The 24881-nt window shown below is 41.1% G+C and overlaps 1 protein-coding gene across 5 annotated transcripts in view; it reads right to left on the reverse strand.

The window, feature by feature from the left end:
* Positions 1 to 237: 237 nt before the first annotated feature.
* Positions 238 to 24881, reverse strand: part of SLAMF6 (SLAM family member 6) — a 30997-nt gene continuing 6353 nt past the window's right edge. Inside the window, exons 2-8 of one of the 5 annotated variants that reach the window (XM_063627003.1) lie at positions 11276 to 11608; positions 6350 to 6613; positions 5800 to 5910; positions 5423 to 5461; positions 4313 to 4392; positions 2327 to 2398; positions 238 to 1976 (exon numbers count right to left, since the gene is read on the reverse strand). In XM_063627003.1, the coding sequence (XP_063483073.1) occupies positions 1929 to 1976; positions 2327 to 2398; positions 4313 to 4392; positions 5423 to 5461; positions 5800 to 5910; positions 6350 to 6613; positions 11276 to 11608 (947 nt within the window). In that variant the 3' untranslated portion in view covers positions 238 to 1928. Of the gene's footprint in view, positions 1977 to 2326; positions 2399 to 4312; positions 4396 to 5422; positions 5462 to 5799; positions 5911 to 6349; positions 6614 to 11275; positions 11609 to 24881 lie in introns of all 5 variants that reach the window. The other 4 variants (XM_063627002.1, XM_063627004.1, XM_063627005.1 and 1 more) reach the window with 4 other exon arrangements.

The raw sequence follows: 24881 nt of genomic DNA on the forward strand, positions 1-24881 counted from the left end.
TAAGGACTCCAGGTGTATTGTCTTATTTTATTTTCACAAAACCCCATTACATATTCATTTATTTATTAAAAAATGTTTTTGAACACTTGCTATATGCTAGATACTGCGTTAGGTGCTAGGGTTACACTGATAAACAAAATAGTTATTGTCTCTGTTCCTGAAGAGCTTAGGGTATAGTGGGAGAAATAGATGTTAAACAAGTAAAAATAAATATTTAATGATGTGATAAATGACATATAAGAGAATAATAAGATCTATTTTATTTTATTTTATTTATTTATTTTTTGAGACAGAGTCTCACTGTGTCACCCAGACTGGAATACGCTGGCACGATTTTGGCTCACTGGAACCTCCGCCTCCTGGGTTCAAGCAATTCTCCTGCCTCCGTCTCTCAAATAGCTGGGATTTTAGGGGTGCACCACCACGCCTGGCTAATTTTTTTGTATTTTTAGTAAAGACGGGGTTTCACCAAGTTGGCCAGGCTAGTCTTGAACTCCTGACCTCAAGTGATCTCCCCCCTTGGCCTTCCAAAGTACTGGCATTACAGGCATGAGCCACCATGCCCAGCCTGGAAGACTAATTTTAGATAGAGTGGTCTGGGAAGGTTTCTCTTAGGAGGTGACATATTTAAATTAAGACCTAGAGAACAGGAGGACCCCAGCAGGCAGGGGAAGGGCCTGCAGGAAGATGTAAATAATTAACATAAAGAACTTTTCCTTTAATAGAGGAGCTGAAAGAAGATCAGGGAAGCTACATAGAGAGTGTCGGAAGAGTAATGCTAGCTGAGGCTGGAGGTGGGCCAGACCATCCAGGGCCATGGAAACTGGATTTCTTTCTGAGTGCATTGGGAAGCCTGCAGGGTTTTAAGCAGGCAACTGAATAATCCAATTTATATTAAAAACATTACTCTGGTCGTCTTGTGGAGAGTGGGTTGGAGAGGGACAAGAACAAAAATGAGGAGAACTGTTCTGAGCTTCAGGTAGGATTCAGGTTAGAGGTGGTGATGGTTGGATACAGGATGCTGGTCAAGGAGTTGGAGGAGAAGTGGAAGGTCCAAGAAATATTTCTGAGGTAGAGTCCAAAGGGCCTGGTGACAAAGACACTGGAGTCAGGGATGACTTAGATTCTTGGCTCAAACAATGGAGCTGATGTGATACCATCCTCTTCCTTTTTCAGTCTGGGAGACTAAGGCTCCAAAAGGTTAGGCAATATGTCCCAGGAGATGTGTCTAATAAACATTGTACAAGTTAAGCATTCCAAATCCAAAAATCCAATATCCAAAATGCTCCAAAATCTGAGAGTTTGAGCACTGCATCAACATGAATGAAACTCAAGGGAAATGCTCACTGGAGCATTTTAAATTTCGGATTTTTGGATTTGGATACTCAACCACTAAATATAATGCAAATATTCCAAAATCTGAAAAAAAATTGTAATCTGAAACATTTCTAGTCCCAAGCATTTCAAAGGGATGCTCAACTTGTATCAGGATATGAGCATGGGCCCATCCAACTCCAGAGACTACACATGTAACCAACACACTGTATTATTTCTCAATAAGTCAATCCTGCTGCTTTCTAAAAGGAGAGAAGTGGTTGTCTTCTGGATTACAAACTCTCTGTCAACCATAATTCCATTTGCTTAGTTATCAAAGAGAGAGTCAATGTGCTGGTGTGTTATCTTAACATGTTTTGGCCTGAAGTGGATGGGAAAATATTATTTGAATCACATGCTGGAAATAATGTTATCCTTAGGTGTTTGACTCAGGTAAGCAGGTTTAAATCCAAAGGACTGGAGGTGATCATCCTATCCTAGATATTCAAATTCTGTTGCTGCGAACAAGAGGAACCAAGCTTCCTGTTCTTTGTTCTCTCTCATGGGATCAGAAGATGTGTCATTTCTGAATTCCTTTGAGGCCTTTCAGCAACTTACACGACATTGTCAAGGGCAGTTGCCCTGGAAAAAGTGGGTTTACTCTGTGGGAAAAAGAGGAAGATGAAGTAGGTTAATTGGAACTGGAACCTCAGCCCACCTCTCATAACTACAGAGAGAGGATTGGAGACTACAGACAGGCAGGTAGTAGATATATTGATAGCATAGGGCAGGATTAAATTAAAAATCGTGTAATTTGAAAACTCAGTTATGCATGGTGATCCTAATACAAAATAACTTCTTGCATATGTTTTGGTGATGTCCTGAGAGTTTCCGTATGCTGTTGGTGTTTGTGCATCTGTAAAATGACCCTTTTATTTTTACTTTATTTGCAAAATCATAGGTCTGTGGAGAGAGGCAAGACTATAAAAACGTGGAGCAATTGTGGGCTTACCTCTTTGGAGTGATTAATTGTGGAGTAAATTGTGATAGTATCATTTTTTATAGGTGTCCAGATTTCCGTTTCCTGTAAAAAGAATCATACCAATTTGGCTTACACAGAGACAAAGAAGTTAATGCACAGATACATTCTTAGGAAATACTGTGTGACAAAAAAGAGAATATGTCAAAGTTCTTCCAGAGGAAGGGCGGGGAATGTTCAGTGGAAGACCAAGGACGACTAGCTATTAAACTTGCGAGGGTTTAGTGGCATTTCCTGAGCCCTAAACAGAACAGCAACACTGCAGCAAACCAGTGGGCTCAAAAGCCAGAGAAAGGCAGCCTTGCTGTACGAAGGGAAGGAAGTATTCTTGTCCTTTGTCCAGCTCTACTTTCCTTCCTCCATTTTTAAGAAAAAACTTATATACCAGATAGTTATATTATATGTTTTGTCTCAAATTTTTACTAGCTATGACTGAAACTGCCCATTTTGCCTGCTCCATCTTTTGCTATAATTCTAACTGCCTTGTCATCATGTCACTGGGGTCTCCTCAAGCATGGGGAATTGGTAGGATAGGAACACTCGGCCTTAAGAACAGCTCTGCCTGGAATGCACATTACAGAAATAATAACAGAAGTCCCTACGGCCCTCAAAGAACCTACTCAAAGATTTTAACACTTTAAATTAATGAAGAAGTATTTAGAGAATTATCAAGATCTCGACTGGGCACAGTGGCTCATGCCTGTAATCCCAACACTTTGGGAGGACGAGGCAGGTGGATCACTTGAGCGCAGAAGTTTGAGACCAGCCTGGGCAACACGGTGAAACCCCGTCTCTACAAAAAGTAGAAAAATCATCCTGATGTGATTGTGCTCACCTGTAGTTGCAGCTACTTGGGAGGCCGAGGTAAAAGGATCACCTGGGCCTCAGGAGGTTGAGGCTGCAGTGAGCTGTGATTGTGCTACTGCACTCCACCCTTGGTGACAGAGTGACACTCTGTCTCAAAAAAACACAAAAAACAAAAAACAAACAAACAAAAAACCAAAAAAACCTCAAACTCTCCAAAGCACATTTTTTTTTTCTTTTTGCTAAGGAGAAAGCTAACAAATTTGTGGGAAATTAGTTTTTTGATTTGTCTAAGTGTGAGTTGACTTGTCTTCAGGAGGAATTTGCAAAGGCAATAGAAATGTCTGAGCAAGTGAGAGTACCCCTTCTTGCTTCCTGTCATCAAGGAGCATACTTTGCAAATATAGGTGAAGGGAATCCAAGATTTCTAGCTAGATCATTGCTTACATCATTTGGAAAATCCTAAGCTTTCCCGGCTTGTTTTTCAGAAAACTGGCCTCACAAAATGTATAGTATTATTTAGAGACGTGCCACCTGCAGGTCCTTTATTTAGGGGTGGTGGGGAGTTGCAGATGCATGACAGATGAGTTGCTGATGCTTGACCAAGGCCATCCTGTTATGTTGCTAGATGAAAGGGGAGGAGTGAACCATTGCTCGTGGTTTAGTGGCCTCTACTGTGCCCCCTTCCCCTCTTGAGAGACTACTTCTGAGCTCCTCTAAGACCCCTACATGTAGAGTGAGAAGTCAGCCGCCTGCTATAGAACTATGTCCATAGGAAACTTTCAAACTTAGTGGAACTCTGACCCATTCAGCAAGTATTTACTGATCATTATGCTAGGATATAGGGCAAGAGAGAGGAAGACATAATTTGTACTTTCAGTCAGCTTGTAATTAAGCTGAAGGGACAAGACTTACTGATGCATCAAGCAGTTGGAGAGTTGGAGAACCGTGTAAGGCAGGGTATGAATAAACATTCCCTTAAGGGCGAGAAAGGCAGACACCAGAGTGGTCTAGCACATAACTTTGCAGCCCCTGTCGCTGTGGCTGTCTTCTCCCCTCAGTGGTCATTTGATCAGTCAGATGGTTATGGTGACAAGTTTGTGAACAATGGCTGTAAAACTGACAACAATGGCGTATAAAGCTGAAAGGACTCACCCTGTTTGAATGAGTGACTGAAGCATACACAGTGTTGTTCGTTGGAGAGACTGAAACATACTCTATGTTCCCTGCGGACTCTGCTGTTAACATAGGAAGGCACAGTCAATGGCACAAGGACTCTGGGACTTCTCTCCCAGGACTTCGCCCTCCCCAGAGCACACTGTGTCCCCAGATAGGCAGGTGTTTGAAGCATCGCCTTTCCTGAGGGATCATTCATTCTTGACAGCCTTTGGAGCTCTGGGTGAACCTTCTCAGTCAGGTGGTCTATTTCTGACCACATCTCTTGGGGTAGGAGGTGGTGTTGAGGTCCCCTAAAGCCTCAGAGTCTCCCTCAGGCTTCACATGTAGGTCAGGAGGCTCCTGGGACCAAATAGCACTGCCTATGGAAGAGCTAAAGACACCTCGTTGGCAAACATAATGGAGCCAGTTATTTCAGATACGGGATATTATTAAGCTTTTCAGAGGTCCCTATAGTGGGTTTGATTATTTTGGAGATGAGGAACTGGAGGCTCAGAAAGCTTAACTGACTTGTGCAAAGCCATACAGGCAGTGATGAAACAGGAACTCAAGTGCATGTCTTCTGACTTCAAACCTTATGTCTTTTCCTCTGCAAGTGATGTCATGCATCACTCATGCATGAAATGAGACCCAAAGCCAATCTGAGTCCAGAGCCTGTGTTTGTGTTTCTATATCATGTTTTCTCTTTCCACTGTGTCTATCCATTGCCCAGACCCTGGCTGAACAGTAATGATGCAGTCAGACAGTTTGGTTTTGTGCCTTGGATGCTCTAATCCTGCCTGTGCCCTGGACTTGCTGGGTGACAAGGGATGATCCCTTTCACTGGGACTTAGTTTCTCCATCAGCAGGGTGGTGAACGAACCTGACATCACCAAGATAAACTGTGTGAGCGACTGGTTCACATGCCTATGCCTGTGAACCATGTAGGACCCATGATTACAGATCATCTCCCCTCACACCATGTGGTCTGAGTAATGACATTCTGACTCCTTCCTCTGTCATTATCCAGCCCTCTGCCATCCCCCTCTCTCTTCCATTTGGCTCTTCCCATCTGCTTTATGTTGGAGAGTTAAGAGTCTGAATGCTCACCGGGGCCCTGTGTTCGCTGAGTAGACAAAGGTAGGGAATCTGAAAAATAAAACCAGAAAATTGAAATGTGTGACAGGAGTGGGAGAGGCATTTCACCCCCAACCCCATGAGTGTTGGGATGTGGTGGGAGGGGACCCAAAAGGAAGGGCAAGCAGCCCTGAGACAGGGTCCCACTTTTCCCAGTAGGACATTTCTCTCAGGATATTAGCAGGTGCAAGATCACACCCAGGGATTATCTCAGTGGACTAGCTGAGCCAGGGTTTGCAGCCTCCCTCCCTCCTCCTGTCTTCCACAAGAGGTGCTTGGGAATCAGAGGCCCCAAACTCTCAATCTCTGGAACCTTCGAGAAGAGACAAGTAGGAAGAAAGGAAACCTGCCTCTTCTTTTCCTCAAAACAAGTAACAGCAGTATGATGAAAATGGTGACTATGCATATCCCAGAAACCATAAACGGAATCATTTTGGTATCTGTATATTGCATTTTAACATCTGAAAAGAGAAAAAAGAAATGACATTTGAGACACATCAATTGAGGCCCACTGTTCTTGAAGCCTCCGTGGAGCCTCTTCTAGGCCATCTTTGGGGACTAGGTAGGTTTGTCTATACCCGGAGGCTCTGGGGTGGGAGTCCTATGTGGCAGGCAGGGGAGGGTGGGGCCCAGTGGAGTTAGGGAGAGAAAGCAATCCTACATTCCCAGGCCTTTGATTTTGGGTTCTGAGTGGGTTGGAGGAGGGGTTGGGGAATAGAGAGGAAGGAAGGAGAGTCCTCTGGGAGTACTGAGAGATGCAGAGCTCCAGAGGGCATCTGTCCCCTCCCAGCAGCATTTTCTGCCTCCCACTGGGCCACTGTTTTGGAAATTATGTAGGATGCGAGGACGCGGTAAACCCCATAGCTGCTCAAGGCTCTCAGACCTGAGGGAGGCTGTTACCTCTGCAAAGCTTCTGGGCAGAGACAGAGAAGGATAAATTACTGACAGCATTCTCTGCTATGCAGGTGTAGTCCTGTTCACTGGAAATCCTGGGGTCCCAGGAGATAGTGAGGTTTGGCTGACTTGAAAGTGTGTTTCCCAAGGCCTCCCATCTGAATGAGGCATTGTCATCTGCATCCTCCACAGAGCAAGTCAGATGGAGCTCGCAGGTCTTATTCTGAAATAGCTGACTGTGACTGGTAACTTGTATGTTCCTCAGTTGTCCTGTTTGCAGAAAAAAAAAGATCCAGATTAAGGACAAATGTCTTGGCTCAGCCCCCTGTGAAAAGTATCCTTCACCTCAATGTTTTGTATTTCACCTTTGCTGTGTGTTATGGTCTGTAGACTCTGTAAATGACTCTGCTTATATTGCCTAATTGATGGTAGCAAGGTCTGGGATTACCAAATGATGCGGGCCATCAGTATGGGGCAGGATAGTCAGCAGAAGAAGTGGGAAGGGAAAGACTGAGGTTCCCATCAACTAGTTGGGTAGTTTTGGGGTGGTCATTTTATATTTTTGGTCTCCAGTTTATCCCTGGGGTTCCTTCTAGTCCTTGCACTCTGCCCCTGTGTAAAGACAATTTGGAGACCAGGCCAAGAACTCTGAGGGCACCTCAGTGAGGTCAGAAGCCAAGAGACCAGGTGGAAGAGTCCTGTTTCCTCTGCTATCAGAATTACCTAACTGGGGTGGAAGATGGAAGCATCACTTCCTTGGGGAATTTGAATCTATGGGGATCCTGGTTCCTACTGTATCTAAAGCTGGTTCCAATAGTGAGAAAGAGACTCAGATGTAGAAGGTCAGCAAGACAGAAAGAAAAATGCTGAGAACCAAAGAAGTGGGGAAGGAAGAAATGAAGAAGCTGAGAGAGCAAGCAAGCAATTCTGGGGAGGAAAGAAGTGCAGCGTATCTAGGCATGTGAGATGACATGTGATGCAGATATTTCTGAGAGCAAAGGCCAGGAAATATTGCCTAATAAGATGTAACTGTGAACCAATTGGAACATGGGAGCAAGACAGAAAAGGCCACTGACTTAGCCTTGGCCTGAGGTTTGAAGTAAAGATGACCCAACCAGGAAGAGAATGACTCCAATTCTCGGATTAGAAGAGACCGAGTAGCGCTTTAAGCTTAGTTGAGTAGGGGTTGTGGAGTATCTGTATTGAAATCTTGCCAGAACAAAGTATTCATGTATGGGAAAAGTGTTGGATTTGGAGTCAAGACCTGAATTTTGTAATTTACTGGCTACATGACCACGGACAAATTGTTGCTCTATCCAAGCCTCAGTTTCCTTATCTGTAAGACCAGGTAATAATACCCACTTCTCAGGTAATTTTGAGGAATAAATGAGACAGTGCCTAGTACAGGGATGGCAAATATTTGGCATGAAAGTCACATCTCCCTCATCCAGTGTTGATGGCTGAACTGAAAAAAAAAATCCATCTTGTTACCTTTTTCCACTTAATGAATATGTGAGGACATTTCCACATGTATGTAAGTGTGTAAGTATATCTCAAACTTGGTATAGTCTAAAGGACTCCTGTTTTTCTCTCCCAAACCTTCTCAACCTGCAGTTTTCCGCATCTGACTTGTTGACAACTGCATCCTTCCTATCACTGAGGCCAAAACCCCTGGAGTTATCGCTGACTCATATCTTCATCTCATACTCCCACATCAGGAAATCCTGGTGGCTTTACCTTCAAAATATGTCCAAAATGCAACCACTTCTCACCATCTCCACCTCTACCACCCTGATCCAAGCTAGCATCAACTCTTGTTTGGACTATTGCAATGGTCTCCTAATTGGCCCATTGGCTTCTACCCTTCCCCCTTGAACTCTATTCTCAACAGTGCAGCCAAAGGAATCCTTTAGACAAGTAAGTCAAATCATATTACTTGTTTGCAAAACCTTCTGATGGCTTTCAGTGTCACTGAGAGTAGAAGCCAAAGTCTTTGTGATGGCTCTCAGTCCTTTTGCAGTGTGGCCCCTGTTTCCTTTCTGGCCTCATTTTCTATTACCTCCTCCTTACTCTGCTCCTGGACTTTCGGCCTGCTTGGTGTTTCTTGAGTAGGCTAGGCACAGGGAATCTTGCTATCTATGCTGGATGGCGTGTCTTCCAGTTATCTGCATGGCACACTTCCTCACTTCCAACAGGTCTTGGCTCAAATGTCATCTTTTCAATGAAGCCTGATCTGATCACTCCTTTTAAAATTGTCCCCTGCTCCCTGGCACTCTTGATGCTTCTTATGCTGTTCTAATCTCTCCTTTGTTCATACCATTGAGGGCTTTCTTACATGCTATATCACTTGTTTATATGTTATGTGAATTGTTTGTTACCTGCCTCTACTTCCCTTCCAGAATGTCCGCTCCATGAGGACAGTGATCTTTGTCTGTTTTGCTCACTGATGTATTCCAGGTGCCTATAACAGTGCCTTGGACGTTATCCATATCTAACAAATATTGTTGAGTCAATTAATAAAATTATCATGGCTTCAACATTTTCTTAACACTGAACTCTAGGCAGTTGTATTAGTTTGTTTTCACACTACTATAAAGATACTACTTGAGACTGGGTACTTTATAAACAAAAGAGGTTTAATTGACTCACAGTTCTACATGGCTGGGGAGGCCTCAGGAAACTTACAATCATGACGGAAGGGCAAGGGGAAGCAAGTCACGTCTTGCATGGCAGCAGGAGAGAGAGAGAAAGGGCAAGGAAGTGCCACGCTTAATACCATCAGGTTTCATGAGCGCTCACTATCATGAGAACAGCATGGAGGAAACCTCCCACATGATCAAATCACCACCTACAAGGTCCCTCCCTTGACATGTAGGGATTACAATTCGAGATGAGATTTGGGTGGGGACACAGAGCCAAACCATGTTAGCAGTCACTCCCAATTAATTGGTATTGGCCCATAAAATCAAAGCTTTGCCATTCATATCCTGGCACATACCAAGAGATTGATCAATGTTAAAAATCAAACCTAACTTATACCTTGAAATGCTTTGCACTATTGTAAAACTACCTGGTGTAGCTTACACAGTTCTCTGTGTATGTGACTTTGAAGGAGATGGCACTCTAAAAAGCCCTGAAAGAGATCAGCATTGAGCCTCAAGAGGGTGGTTGTCGCAAGATAAGTCATACCTGGTCTTCTCAACAATGTTAGAGGAACATTATCTCCGCAAATATGATGAAGCCTGGTACCCATTTCAGGCTTTCCATTGGATGAGTCTCTCTTCTCTCCAGTGTCCTACACTGCCTTGATAATTACTGGTCACCCAGGGTGATTCTGCCTGTAGTGGGTTGAATAATGACCTTAGAAAAGATCTGTCTGTGTCCTAATTCCCAGAATCTGAATATTACCTTATTGGAAAAAAGGGTCTTTGCAGATGGAATTAAGTTATATGAGATTATCCAGTATAATCTGGATAGTCCCCAAACCCAATGACAAATGTTCCCATAAGAGAAAAGCAAAGGGATGTTTGAGACAGACAGAAGAGAAGGAGGCAACCTGACTATGGAGGTAGAGATTGGTGTGATGCAGCCACAAGCCAAAGAAAACCAAGGAATGTTGACAGCAACCAGAAGCTGGGAGAGGCAAAGAGCAGATTGCCCGCTATGGCCTCCAGAGGAGGCACAGCCCTGCCCACACTGTGATTTTGGACTTCTGGCCTCCAGAACTGTGAGAGAATATGAATTTCTGTTACACCACCTACTTTATGGTATTTCTATTTCAGCAGCCTCAGGAAAGTAATACATTGCCCCAGGGTGATTTTTCCTTTTTAGTTAGAATCGCTTGTATAGAAGTTTTCCAGACATCACCTCTTTCCCATTACATTTACCTGTTTGGTGTTCTATTCTTCAAGGACATGACTTTGACTAATCTAACACGATAAACCTGCCAGATATTCAGGGGATACTAAAAGTTAACATGTAATCTGTCTGTGGAGACATTTTATTTTAACAGTGCTTTTTTGAGTACCATGTCTTAACCCAAAGGACTCTGAGTGAATTTTAGACACTACAGGCCCTCAAGTGGATAAAAATTACAGAATTTCAGTGGCCTTTAATGTTTTCTGGTCTGATTGCCAATTTAATGCTTGAATCTCCTGCTAAGTGATTATTCTAAAGCCATTAATGGCATCTCTGAATATCACTGATTGCTAGAGAGGTATTTTCTGATATTGACTCATAAGAAATCTCATTATAGTTTCCATAATTTTATATTGATAACATTTTCGTTCTTTTTAATCTTGGGAAGGCAGATTGTTGACTGGTGATTAATATATGCCATCGGGGGAAAATATTGTTAAAAATCAAATAACCTTGACAGAAAGGATGTTTCTCATTATCAGCCTATCTTTGCAGATAATTTTCTAGGTAGACCACTGTTCTGTACACAGACCACTCTACTGGGTCAGACTAGCCTTTGTGAAAAGGGAGGTGTCGTGGCAGGTAGTTATGTGGGAAGTGCTACCATTACTATCTCTGTGACTTGTAGGCAAATCACTGTGACTGAGGCTGTGCCTCAAGGGTATAAGGTCTGTACCTACCTCATGAAGACTTTGTGAGAATTACATGGCAAATACATGTAGTGCACAAGGCAACACTATCATAAATATCTGATTTCCATTACTTCTGCTACAAAAGGTTGAAGAAGACCATTTTATCGGAGTGAAGTAATTCTGGGCTGGGACACAAGACTTAGGCTGTGTCCTCAGCTGTCATTAACTGGCTTTGCAATGTCATTGTGTTGACACGGACTCAATGACTCCAAATGCCATATTCTTTACCACTAGGCGACAGTGCACATTTGAAGTCACATAGGATTGAAATACACGTATATTTTTCGGTCCATATGGAATTAAACCCCATATTTTGACTTACTTAATATCCTCAGAGTGTAACTGGACAGCTTTGAAGAGGTCTCTGTGGATATCTGGGCACTGTAAGAGCATGTGTCTTCCATCTCCAGGTTTCTGAGTTGCAGGGAGTAGGACTGGGTGAAGTTCAGTCGCTTTCCCTGTTTTGGATTAGTTATGTGGATTTCTGGACTTTTGGTTTCACAGAGTACTATGAAGGCAAGAGATGTTCCATTGCAAAGCCAAGTGATGATGTTGACCTTCTCTCCTGCAGGAAGCTCCAGGGGAAGAGTTACTGACTCCCCCAGAATCCCGTTCACCATCAATGGGGTTGAGCTGCTTTGTGAAACTATGTTCCCTGTAAACACAGAAGGAAAGGTTTTAAAAATGTTCCTGACCATCTCCCTGCCAAGTCCTGCACCCTTTCACCTAACTCTGCCAGTCTGTTAGAGCTCTCTGATACCAAAACTCAGAGATATGACAGAGTAGGAAAGGGTAAGGAGATGTTTCTAAATGAATAATCACAGTCCCAGAGCTTCACCTCCAGCAAAATGTCAGCCATTCTTGGTTAGTAGGCAGCTAGTCTAGATGAAACTGGCCCAGTCCACGCTGGGTCCTACACTGGCTGGTCACTTCTAGGTCATAACTGTACTTTGTGATCCTAGCCTCTGAATTTCTGAATTCCTTGGACATTAGGTTGAGGGGGACAGGAAACTATAGCCGCGAAAAACTGCAAGTCTTTGCTAATAAAGCATAATTAAAGCCTGATATTTACTGATTACCTACTGTGTGTCCAACATAGTAGGCTTGTGCAACTTAGAAGGCTGGTAACAGGGACTAATATCAGGGATTTATAGGATAGTCATTTCTTCTTATACATTATTTCACTGACACTGACTACAGTCTGTGAGGCAGCCAGGATGGATATTATTACTTCCATTTATAGATAAAGGAACTGAGCCACAGAAAAGTTAACTAATTTTCCCAGGGTTGCACAGCTAAAGAATAGCAGAGTCAGGATTCAAACCCAGGTCTTCTGACTCCAGTGACTTTGTGCTCTCTTCATGATACCAGAATTTTTTTTTTATTCTCTCAGAAAGATTATAGTGTAGTTATTGAGGAGACAAAATGGATACATATAGAAATAATAAATATAATTTCAAAGTAACACATGATGGCCACATTCTTGTGAGCTTATTCAGAACTATCAATGTTTAAGCAAAAACGGTGAAATGGTCACAATGATTCTTAAAGACGATGCTTCTTAGCATCCTTTCCCAAATTCTTAGCAATTATCACACTATTTTGTAGTCGTGTTCACCGGTTTGTCTAACTGACCATGCCTTAATTAGCCTTGCATGTCAGTACTCAGCACCATGTCTGACACATAGTAGAGTCTGTGGAAATGTTCTAGCAGGTCAATGAATAAATAACCATAACCATTACCTCAACCTTCTCAGGATCTCTTGCTTCTTTTTCTTAAAAATTTCAACTTTTATTTTAGATATGGGGGTACATGTGCAGGTTACATGGGTATATTGCACCCAGATAGTGGGCATAATAACTAATAGGTAGTTATTCAACCCATTACCTGTTCCCTTCCTTCCCCCTCTAGTAGTCCACAGCATCTATTAATCCCATATTATGTCCATGTGTGCTCAGTGTTTAGCTCCCACTTATAAGTGAGAGCATGTAGTATTTGGTTTTCTGTTCCTGTGTTAGTTTGCTAGGATTATGGCCTCCAGCTCCTCCAGTGTTGCTGCAAAAGACATGATTTTATTCTTTTTTATGGCTGGTTAGTATTCCATGGTGTATATGTGCCACATTTTCTTTATCCAATCCATCATTGATAGGAACCTAAGTTGATTCTTTGTCTTTTCTATTATGAATAGCATAGTATGAACATACAAGTGCATGTGTCTTTTTGGTATAATGATCTGTTTTCCTTTGGCTATATACCCAGTAATGGGATTGCTGGGTTGAATGGTAGCTCTGTTTTAAGTTCTTTGAGAAATCTCCAAACTGCTTTCCACAGTGAAAATTTACATTTCCCAATAACAGTGTATAACTGTTTCTTTTTCTCTGCAACCTCACCAACTGGGACCTAGCACCTATTTTTTTTTATTTTTTGACTTTTAATAATAGCCATTCTGACAGAATGAAGGGTCCAGTTTCAATCTTCTGCATATCGCTATACAAAAATACAAAAAAGTTTATTAATGTATTCTGAGTTTTCTGTTCTCTTCCACCTGTCATTCTGACAGAATGACTATTATTAAAAAGTCAAAAAAGTGTATTTGTCCATTTTCACACTGCTAATAAAGACATACCCAAGAATAGTAATTTATAAAGGAAAAATGTTTAATTGACTCACAGTTCCACATGGCTGGGGAGGCCAAGGTGCTCACAATCATGGCGGAAGATGAAGGAGGAGCAAAGTCACGTCTTACATGGTGGCAGGCAAACAGAATGTGTGCAGGGGAACTCCCCTTTATAAAACCATCAGATCTCATGAGACTTATTCACTATCATGAGAATAGCACAGGAAAGACCTACCCCCATGATTCAATTACCTCCTACTGGGTCCCTCCCAGGACATGTGGGAATTATGGGAGCTCTACAGTTCAAGATGAGATTTGGGTGGAGACACAATCAAACCATATCAAAAACCAAACCAGCATCTATTGTTTTTTTTTTTTGACTTTTTCATAATAGCCATTCTGACTGGTGTGAGATGGTATTTCACTGTGGTTTTGATTTGGATTTCTCTGATGATTACTGATGCTGAGCATTTTTTTCATGTTTGTTGACTGCTTGTATATCTTTGTTTAAGAAGTGCCTGTTCATGTCCTTTGCCCATTTTTTAATGGGGTTATTTGTCTTTTTGCTTATTGGTTTAAGCTCCTTATAGATTCTGGATATTATAACTTTTGTTGGATACATAGTTTGCAAATATTTTCTCTCATTCTGTAAGATGTCTGTTTAATGATAGTTTCTTTTGCTGTGCAGAAGCTCTATAGTTTACTTAGGTTCCACTTGTCAATTTTTGTTTTTGTTGCAATTGCTTTTGGGGACCTAGCCAAAAATCATTTGCCAAGGCCAATGTCAAGAAGGGTATTTCCTGTTTTTTTCTAGGATTTTTATAGCTTGAGGTTTTACATTTAAATATTTGATCCATCTTGAGTTAATTTTTGTATATGGTAAAAGGTAAGGGTCCAGTTTCAATCTTCTGCATATGGCTAGCCAGTTATCCAGCACCATTTATTGAATAAGGAGTCTTTCCCCATTGCTTGTTTCTGTTGGCCTTGTCAAAAATCAGATGGTTGTAAGGGTGTGGCTTTATTTCTGAGTTTTTTGTTCTCTTCCTGTTGTCTGTGTGTCTGTTTGTGTACTGTGCTTAGAATTGCCTTGACTATTTGGGCTCCTTTTTTTGATTCCATATGAATTTTAGAATGTTTTTTCTAATTCTGTGAAGAATGACATTGGTAGTTTGATAGGAATAGCATTGAATCTAGAAATTGCTTTGGGTGGTATGGCCATTTTAATGACGTTGATTCTTCCAATCCATGAGCATGGAACGTTGTCATTTCTGAGAGTTTCTTCTTTCTTATGAGAGGAGCTGAATAGGGGAGAAAATGTCTCTTGGCGTCCTAGTGCTCAGCTCCTGGGTGAGCTTGCACTTCCTCTCTCTTTCATGAATTGTCATATGGGTTCCAGGCACATGAGCATTGCTGTCATCAACATCTTTCCCATCAGCATTTTAACACGCTGTTATTTGTCATCTTGACTCCTCTTTCCTCTGAATCACATGGGTGAATACCACAAGCAACATTTTGAACAGAATATCCAGATACCAGAGAATACAATGATATGATTCTATTTATTTAAAGTTGATAAACAGACAAATCTATGCTGTCAGAAGTCAAGAGAGTGGTTACCTTTGAGGAGGAGGGAGAGGTGGTGAATAGGAGGGAGTATAAAGGAAGGATCCTGGAATGCTAATAATGTCCTATCTCTAGATCTGTATTTGGCTACACAGATTTGTTCATTTTATAATTCATTGAGCTGACATTTAAGATTCGTATAGTTTTTCTCTTTGTATTTCAGCTTAAAAAGTTAAAACAGTAACAAAAGCACAACAAAACAAAATCATGTCTATGGTCTATAAGGACCAAAATGATCTGGCCATTTCTCTTTCTTTGACCTAATTCCTATATTCTCCCCCTTGTTCACTTTGCTCCAGCCTGCTTGGCTATTCCTTGAACAGGCCAGGGCTTTTGCATTTGCAATCCTTTCTGTCTGGAATGTACTTTCTCCAAGTATCCATGCAGCTCACTCTTTTGCCTCTATAAAGTCATTAATGCAAACATTCCTGCTCAGAGAGTTTAAAGAAGTGTGACCACTCTTTTCACACCATCAGCCCCCATCCACCCTTGCACATCCAGCTGCCTTTGGATTTACCATCTAGTACTTACCATCCAGTATACTTTATAATTTACATATTTGTTTTTGTTTATTTTCTCACCTCTCCACTAGACTGTAATCTCTATGGAGACAAAGATTTTTGTCTGTTTTGTCTACTATTGTGAACATTCTTGAACAGTGCCTGGCATATAGTAAGCATCCCATGAATATTTACTGAGTGAATGGACATATCTCCATTCCATCTCTTGGAGGTTTTCTGTCTGGAATGTTAAAGCTCAGTTCCTTTGGGTACGGGGTCTGGGCTTACTCAGTGGTCCAAGGACTCACCAGGAGCTGTTCTTCCCTTGCCTAGAACACTCCTTTAAGTTTCATTGATTTTATAGGTTGAAATAATTAGTTTATGTAACAAGCCATTCATTCTAATATTTGCTAACTTCTGTGCTAATTCAATTAGTAAAACCTTAGGAACCATGGCATTCAGACCATATTTATTAGGTCTGTTTTATGTACCAGTTTCTGGACCGGAAACTGGGAATATAAGATACTGTCAGTCCTCTGGGTCCATCATCTGATAGAGGAGCCTGACAGGTAAATGAGTAGTTAGTTCTGATGTGGTGGGTTGGGCATTGAGCTAGTGTAAGGCTTGCCTCTGCATTGCCCCCGTATCACTATTGCACTTACACGTGCAATTGCAAGCAGTCCTTTCTCTTTGTTATAATTACAAGATTATTTTCCTTTCTTTTCCATAATCTTGAGGTCTGGGATTCTGATTATTATTTCTATATTCCTAGAACTTAGCACACAATTTCTAGCTCAATAAATGTTGAATTGTTAGAGATATGTGCTCCATGGGAGCAAAAATTTAGAGAATCATGAACTGGGGACAGTTGGGGGTTGTCAGGGAACAGTTCACAGGAGATGACACTGTAGTAAAGTCCTGAATAAAAACTATGAGTTCTCCATTACTTAATTATTAGTAATTTTTCCAAGAATGTCTTGCCCTTTTTTTTTTTTTTTTGCACTGCTTTTCCCTCTGCTTAAAATGCCCTTCTTCACCTTTCCTACATGGTAAGCTCCTATTTATCCTTCAAGGATGAGCTAAAATATCTGTTTGCCTCTGCTTATATTTATGGGGATTTTGCATTGGTACATGGGGAAGGGGAGAAAGGAGTTTGTGGTGAAGGAAAGGGAGAAGGAGCACAGGATAGACGATATGGTAGGAATAATTCCTCACAGACCCAAAACCAAACCAAAGCAAAACTAGATTTGAGACAATATGCTTAGGAACAGTGAAGGTCAGATGCTACTGAAAATGTTTAAAAGACCCTACGTGAGACTTTGGACAGGAGCAGAGCTGCTTCAGGGCCAAGGTGTTGTGGTGTGGCCCAGAGGGCACACGGAGGTCCTTTTCTCTGCTCTGCCAGGAATCAACACTGATGCTTTGGGAGCATCCGGGACCAGCACCCTTGGCATGGATATTGATGTTCTTGGAATAGGCAGGGCATCTAAATTGCTCTGCTGGCATCCTGTGTGGAGGATTAGAACCAGAAAAGGAGATTAAGAATGGGAAAGATGCCTCATGTTGGCCACAACTCGTAGGCTGCTTTGGGGACTCATGGGAAGCTGTCCTTTGAGACTCTCATAAGTCACTGGGGAACCCCCTGCAACATGAAGGTGGTGCTGAGGTCTTGCCCATCCACTGGTGAGGATGTCAAGACAGCAGACATTTGGGGTACATTTGTTTACAAGTTTCATCTACTATATGATGTGTTTTGGGGAACTCAAATAATATCTTAGTCAGCATTGTATTTCCTCATAACCTGATTCAGGGAACTCAGTGAATGTTAAGTAGATTGGGATTAGAATAGAGAAGTTTTTCAGGGTTACCTGATTAGTGGAGGGTTAGTTTGGAAGGTGTTAAAAAACATGAAGTATTTTTGAAAATTGGCAAAGTATAAAGAGAGCAGTGTCTTAGGAAAGAGAGGAGAGAGGTAGAACTAAGCAGATTCTGAAAAAGAGAGAAAAGTCAAGAAACTTTGGGGTTTCTAACCTGCGGGACTGGCTTAGGCCCATCTATGGCTAACAGGGATATAGCAAGCTGTGTTAGCTCCGCAGGAGGCAAGTACAGTATGAAAGAGAGTAGGGGCTGATTTCTCAAGAGAATTAAAAGAGAAGGGAAGAAAAACATAGTCAGGATATTGAGAAGAAGGTAGGACAAACGGAAGTTACTCTTTAGGGTAACAGAGTCCTGAGCAAATTTGGAGCAAAGGGAAGCAGCTGGGAGAAAAAGAAAAAACTTAAGATATGGTGAAAGGGAGTGTTCAAAACAGTGTCATTTCTGAGGAGAAAGCCAGGTTGGGCTTAGGAGCATAAGTGAAAAGGTTAGTCTTGGGTAGAGGTGGTTCTCCTTTTCTTTTGAGACTGAAAAGAATAAGGTTAGAGATCTCAAAAGACTTAGAGGGTAAAGGGGAAGAAGTTGGAATATTTCACTTACGTTGTTCTCAAAGTTGTTCTAAGAGAAGTAGATCTCATAGAATCTAGAGGAAGACGGATGAGACATGTAAAAGCTGCTATGAGGAATTTGTTAGGAAACTGACAAGTCATCAATAAATGAGTGTGGAAGCAGTGAGGAGGAATTGGCCAAGGTTGGTTGACAGGCACCATTCATGGAGTCCATCCAGTTTTGCATTGTATGGTGCGAAAGTGATTGTGGATTTTGCCATTAACTTCAATGGGAAAACCCGCAATCACTTTTGCACCACACTAATAACTTTCTCCAATGATTATAGCACATGTAGCCCAGGAACAGGGAAAGAAGTTGCTGGGGATCACCTAATACTAGCAATAGGCATAGTATAGGCAGATGTGGCATCAAAGGGGAGAGGGATTTCAGGGGAATGGTGACTACTTTGTTGAAATTGCTGGCCTAAAGTCTGAGGGTCAGTGAAATTAGTGAAAATGGCACAATAAATAACTGCAAGGGTCCATCCCTCCACAAAAAACATGCATACTCATGCGAACACACACAGAGTGAGCAAATATTGTCAGAATCAACTTTGTCAGAACTATAGAAACTACTCAAAGGATTATAGCAACCAAGCAAATGATGAGTCAAAAAAAGAGGCAACTTAAAAATGCTAGGAGTTCTAATCTGGCCAACATGGTGAAACCCTGTCTCTACTGAAAATACAAAAAAATCAGCCAGGCAGAGTGGAACATGCCTGTAGTCCCAGCTTGGGAGGTTGAGATGGGAGAATTGTTTAAACCTGGGAGGCGGAGGTTGCAGTGAGCCGAGATCACGCCATTGCACTCCAGCCTGGGTGACAGAGTGAGACTCTCCCTCAAAAAAAAAAAAAAAAAAAGGAAAAAAAGGAGTTAAAAAAAGTCAAATACATAGAAACGAAGTATAAAGCAGTGGTTATCAGAGGTGGAGAGAGGGAACAGGGAGGAAATGGGGAGATGTAGGTCACAGGGTACAAAGTTGCAGATATGTAGGGTAAATAAGTCTAGGAATCTAATATACAACATGAAGGCTGTACTTATATGATTGTATTGTATACCGAACACTTGCTAAGAGTAGATTTTAGATACTCTTACCATACTTGCACGAAAAGGGTAACAGTGCAAGATAATGAATATGTTAATTTGCATGACTAGAGTAACCATTTCACTGCATATATCAAAATGTCATGTTGTACAGCTTAGATATATACAATTTAAAAAATGATTGGGGAGCTTTGCAGAATGTTTGATTGCCCCTTCCCTGATCTCTTTTCTCCAACTTGGTAGCAGTCTTGAAGACGGCCGTCTACATTTTCAGTAGCAGACTATGGTCACTGGTTCCAGCAGGCATAGAGCAGACCTGGTTCTGAAAGAATTGTATTTGTCTGTTTTCAACTATCTGGATGCTCCCTAAAGAACTGAGGAAAAGCACTTGTCTTTGTTTCAACTACCTCTCTTTCAGGTAGAAAATTAGCCATGCAGAGGACATTCTCATTTCTGCCAAGGGACAGACAAAATGCTTCATTAAGTGGGTCCCTTATCCTGTGACTCCTGACTGGGTGAGACTCCCCAACAGGGGTTACCAGACACTTTATACAGGAGCACTCCCACTGTCATCAGTTTGGTGCCCCTCTTGGATGGAGCTCCCAGAGGAAGAAGCAGGCAGCCATCTTTGCTGTTCTGCAGCCTCCACTGGTGACACCACCAGGGTGGAGAGGGACCCAGGTGAATAGGGTCTGGAGTGGGCCCCCAGCAAACTGCAGCAGCCTTGCAAAAGAGGGTCCTGTCTGCTAAAAGAAAAACAAACAGAAAGCAACAACAACAGCATCAACAAAAAAGTCCCCACAAAAACCCCATCCAAAGGTCAGCAGACTCAAAGATCAAAGCTAGATAAACTCAGGAAGATGAGAAAGAATCAATAAAAAATGCTGAAAACTCAAAAAGCCAGAGTGCCTCTTCACCTCCAAATGACTGTAACACCTCTCCAGCAGGGCACAGAACTGGCTCAGGCTGAGACGGATGAACTGATAGAAGTAGGCTTCAGAAGGTGGGTAATAATGAACTCTGCTGAGCTAAAGGAGTATGTTCTAACTCAATGCAAAGAACCTAAGAATCACGATAAAAGATTACAGGAGCTATTAATCAGAATAACCAGTTTAGAGAGGAACATAACTGACTTGATGGAACTGAAAAACACAACATGAAAACATCACAATGCAATCATAAGTATCAATAGTTGAATAGACCAAGTGGAGGAAAGAATTTAAGAGATTGAAGACTATCTTGCTGAAATAAAATAGGCAGACAAGATTAGAGAAAAAGGAATGAAAAGGAACAAACAAAACCTCTGACAATTATGGGATTATGTAAAAAGACCGAACCTACAACTGATTATGGTACCTGAAAGAGACAGGGTGAATGAAACAAAGTTGGAAAATATACTTCACAATATCATCCAGGAGACTTCCCCAAGCTAGCAAGACAGGCCAACATTCAAACTCAAGAAATACAAAGAACCCCAGTAAGATACTCCATGAGAGGATCAACCAAAAGACACATAATTATTAGATTCTTCAAGGTCAAAATGAAGGAAAAAATGTTAAGGGCAGCCAGAGAGAAAGGCCAAGTCATCTACAAAGGGAAGCCCATCAGAAAAACATCAGGCCTCTCAGCAGAAACTCTACAAGCCAGAAGAGATTGGGGGTCAATATTCAACATTCTTAAAGAAAGAATTTTCAACCCAGAATCTCATATCTGGCCAAATGAAGCTTCATATGCAAAGGAGAAATAAAATATTTTTCAGACAATCAAATGCTGAGGGAATTCATCCACCACCAGTCTTGACTTGCAAGCTCCTGAAGGAAGCACTAAATATGGAAAGGAAAAGCCATTATCAGCCACTACAAAACATACTGAAGTACACACTGAAGACCAATGAAACTGTGAAGCAACTACATCAATAAGTCTGCAAAATAACTAGCTAGTGTCATGATGACAGGATCAAATTCACACATAACGATACTAACTTTAAATGTAAATGTGCCAAGTGCCCCAATTAAAAGACACAGAATGGCAAGCTGGGTAAATTGTGAAGACCCATTGGTGTGCTGTATTCAAGAGACTCATCTCATATGCAAAGACACACATAGGTTCAAAATAAAGGGATAGAGGAAAATCTACTAGGCAAATGGAAGCCAGAAAAAAGCAGGGATTGCAATCCTAGTTTTGGACAAAATAGACTTTAAAGCAATAAAGACCAAAAAAGACAAAGAAAAGCATGGTAAAGGGTTCAATTCAACAAGAAGAACTAACTATCCTAAATATGTATGCACCCAATACAAGAGCAGATTCCTAAAATAAGCTCTTAGAGACGTACAAAGAGACGTAGACTCCCACACAATAATAGCAGGAGAATTTAACATCCCACTGTCAATATTAGACAGATCATTCAGACAGAAAATTAACAAAGATATTCAGGACTTGAACTCAGCTCTAGATCAAGTGGACCTGATAGACCTCTACAAAACTCTCCACCCTACAACAACAGAATATTCATTCTATGCATTGCCACATGGAACTTACTCTAAAATTGATCACATAATTGGAAGTAAAACACTCCTCACCAAATGCAAAAGAACTGAAATCACAACAAACAGTCTCTCAGACCACAGCATAATTAAATTAGAACTCAAGACAAAGAAACTCACTCAAAACCACACAGCTACATAGAAATTGAACAACCTGCTCCTGCATGACTCCTGGTTAAATAGTGAAATTAAGGCAGAAAGCAAGAAGTTCTTTGAAACCAATGAGAACAAAGAGACAATGTATCAGAATCTCTGGATGCAGGTAAAGCAGGTGTTAAGAGGGAAATTTAGAGCACTAAATGCCCACATCAAAAACCTAGAAAGATCTCAAATTGAAATGCTAACATTAAAACTAAAAGAACTGGAGAACCAAGAGCAAACAAACTCCAAAGCTGGCAGAAGACAAAGCTGGCAGAAGACAGTTCAGAGAAGAACTGAATGAGACAGATAAAAGAAGAATGCTTCAAAAAATCAAGGAGTCCGGAATCTGGTTTTTTGAAAAACTAATAATATAGATAGACTGCTAGTTAGCTAGACTAATAAAGAAGAAAAGAGAGAAGAATCAAATAGACACAATAAAAAATGTTAAAAGAGGATATCACTACAGACCCCACAGAAATAAAAACAATCATCAGAGAATACTATAAATACCTCTATGCACATAACCTAGAAAATCTAGAAGAAATGGATTAATTCCTGGACACATACACCCTCCCAAGACTGAACCAGGAGGAAGCTGAATCCCTGAATAGACCAATAACACATTCTGAAATTGAGGCAGTAATAAATAGTCTAAAAAGAAAAAGCCCAGGACCAGAAGGATTTGCAGCTGAATTCTACCAGAGGTACAAAGAGGACCTGGCACCATTTCTTCTGAAACTATTCCAAACAATTGAAAAGGAGAGACTCCTCCCTAATTCATTTTATGAGGCCAATATCACCCTGATACCAAAACCTGGCAGAGATACAACAAAAAAGAAAGCTTCAGGCCAATATCCCCGATGAACATTGTTGCAAAAATTCTCAATAAAATACTGGCAAACCAAATACAGCAGCACATCAAAAAGCTTATCCACCCTGATCCAGTTGGCTTTATTCCTGGGATGCAAGGCTGGTTCAACATATGCAAATCAATAAATGTAATTCATCACATAAACAGATCTAAAGACAAAAACCACAGATTATCTTAAGAGACACAGAAAAGGCCTTCCATAAAATCCAACATCCCTTCATGTCAAACACTCTCAATAAACCAGGTATTGATGGAACATATCTTAAAACAATAAGATACATTTATGACAAACCAACAACCAATATTATGCTGAATGGGCAAAAGCTGGAAGCATTTCTTGTGAAAACCAGCACAAGACAAGGATGCCCTCTCTCACCACTCCTATTCAGCATAGTATTAGAAGTTCTGACCAGGGCAATCAGGCAAGAGAAAGAAATAAAGAGTGTTCAAATAGGAAGAGAGGAAGTCAAATTATCTTTGTTTGCAGATGACATGATCCTATATCTAGAAAACCCCATCATCTCAGCCCAAAAGCTTCTTAAGCTCACATGCAACTTCAGCAAGATATCAGGAAACAAAATCAATGCAGAAGTTACAAGCATTCTTATACACCACACCCAGGCAAGCAGAGAATCAAATCATGAATGAACTCCCATTCACAATTGTTACAAAGAGAATAAAATACTTAGGAATACAGCTAACAAAGGAAGTGAAGGACCTCTCCAAAAAGAACTACAAACCACTGCTCAAGGAAACCAGAGAGGACACAAACAAATGGAAAAATATTCTGTGCTCATGGATAGGAAGAATCAACATCATGAAAATGACCATACTGCCCAAACTAATTAATAGATTCGCTACTATTCTCATTAAACTATCATTGACATTTTTCACAAAATTAGAAAAAACTATTTTAAAATTTATATGGAACCAAAAAAGGGCTCATATAGCCAAGACAATCCTAAGCAAAAGGAACAAAGCTGGAGGCATCATGCTACTGGACTTCAAACTATACTATAAGGCTGTAATAACCAAAACAGCATGGTACTGGTACAAAAACAGACACATAGACCAATGGAACAGAATAGAGAACCCATAAACAAGACTGCACATCTACCACTATCTGATCTTCAAAAAACATGACAAAAACAAGCAATGGGGAAAGGATTCCCTATTTAATAACTGTTGCTGGGAGAACTGGCTATCCATATGCAGAAAATTGAAACTGGGGCCGGGCGCGGTGGCTCAAGCCTGTAATCCTAGCACTTTGGGAGGCCAAGGTGGGCGGATCACAAGGTCAGGAGTTCGAGACCATCCTGGCCAACATAGTGAAACCCTGTCTCTACTAAAAATACAAAAAATTTAGCAGGGCATGGTGGCTGGTGCCTGTAGTCCCAGCTACTCGGGAGGCTGAGGCAAGAGAATGGCGTGAACCCGGGAGGCAGAGCTTGCAGTGAGCCGAGATGGTGCCACTGCACTCCAGCCTGGGGGACAGAGCTAGACTCTGTCTCAAAAAAAAAAAAAGAAAAAAAGAAAATTGAAACTGGACCCTTTCCTCACACCTTAGACAAAAATTAACTCAAGATAGATTAAAGACTTAAATGTAAAACTCAAAACTGTAAAAACCCTATAATACAATCTAGGCAATACCATTCAGGACAAAGGCATGGGCAAAGATTTCATTATGAAATCACTGAAAGCAATTGCAACAAAAGCAGAAATTGACAAATGGGATCTAGTTAAACTGAAGATCTTCTGCATAGCAGAAGAAACTATTATCAGAGCCAACAGGCAACCTACAGAATGGGAGAAAACTTTTGCAATCTATTCATCTGATAAAGGTCTAATATCCAGAATCTACAAGGAATTCAAACAAATTTACAAGAAAAAAATCAAACAACCCCATTAAAAGGTGAGCAAAGGACATTAACAGACACTTCTCTAAAGAAGACATTCATGCAGCCAACAAATGTGAAAAAAAGCTCAACATCACTGATCATTAGAGAAATGCGATTGAAAACCACAATGAGATACCATCTCATGACAGAATAGTGATTATGAAAAAGTCAAGAAACAACAGATGCTGGTGAGGTTCAGGAGAAATA

This window comes from Symphalangus syndactylus, chromosome 12, assembly GCF_028878055.3.
Source record: "Symphalangus syndactylus isolate Jambi chromosome 12, NHGRI_mSymSyn1-v2.1_pri, whole genome shotgun sequence".
Classification (NCBI taxonomy): Eukaryota; Metazoa; Chordata; class Mammalia; order Primates; family Hylobatidae; genus Symphalangus; species Symphalangus syndactylus.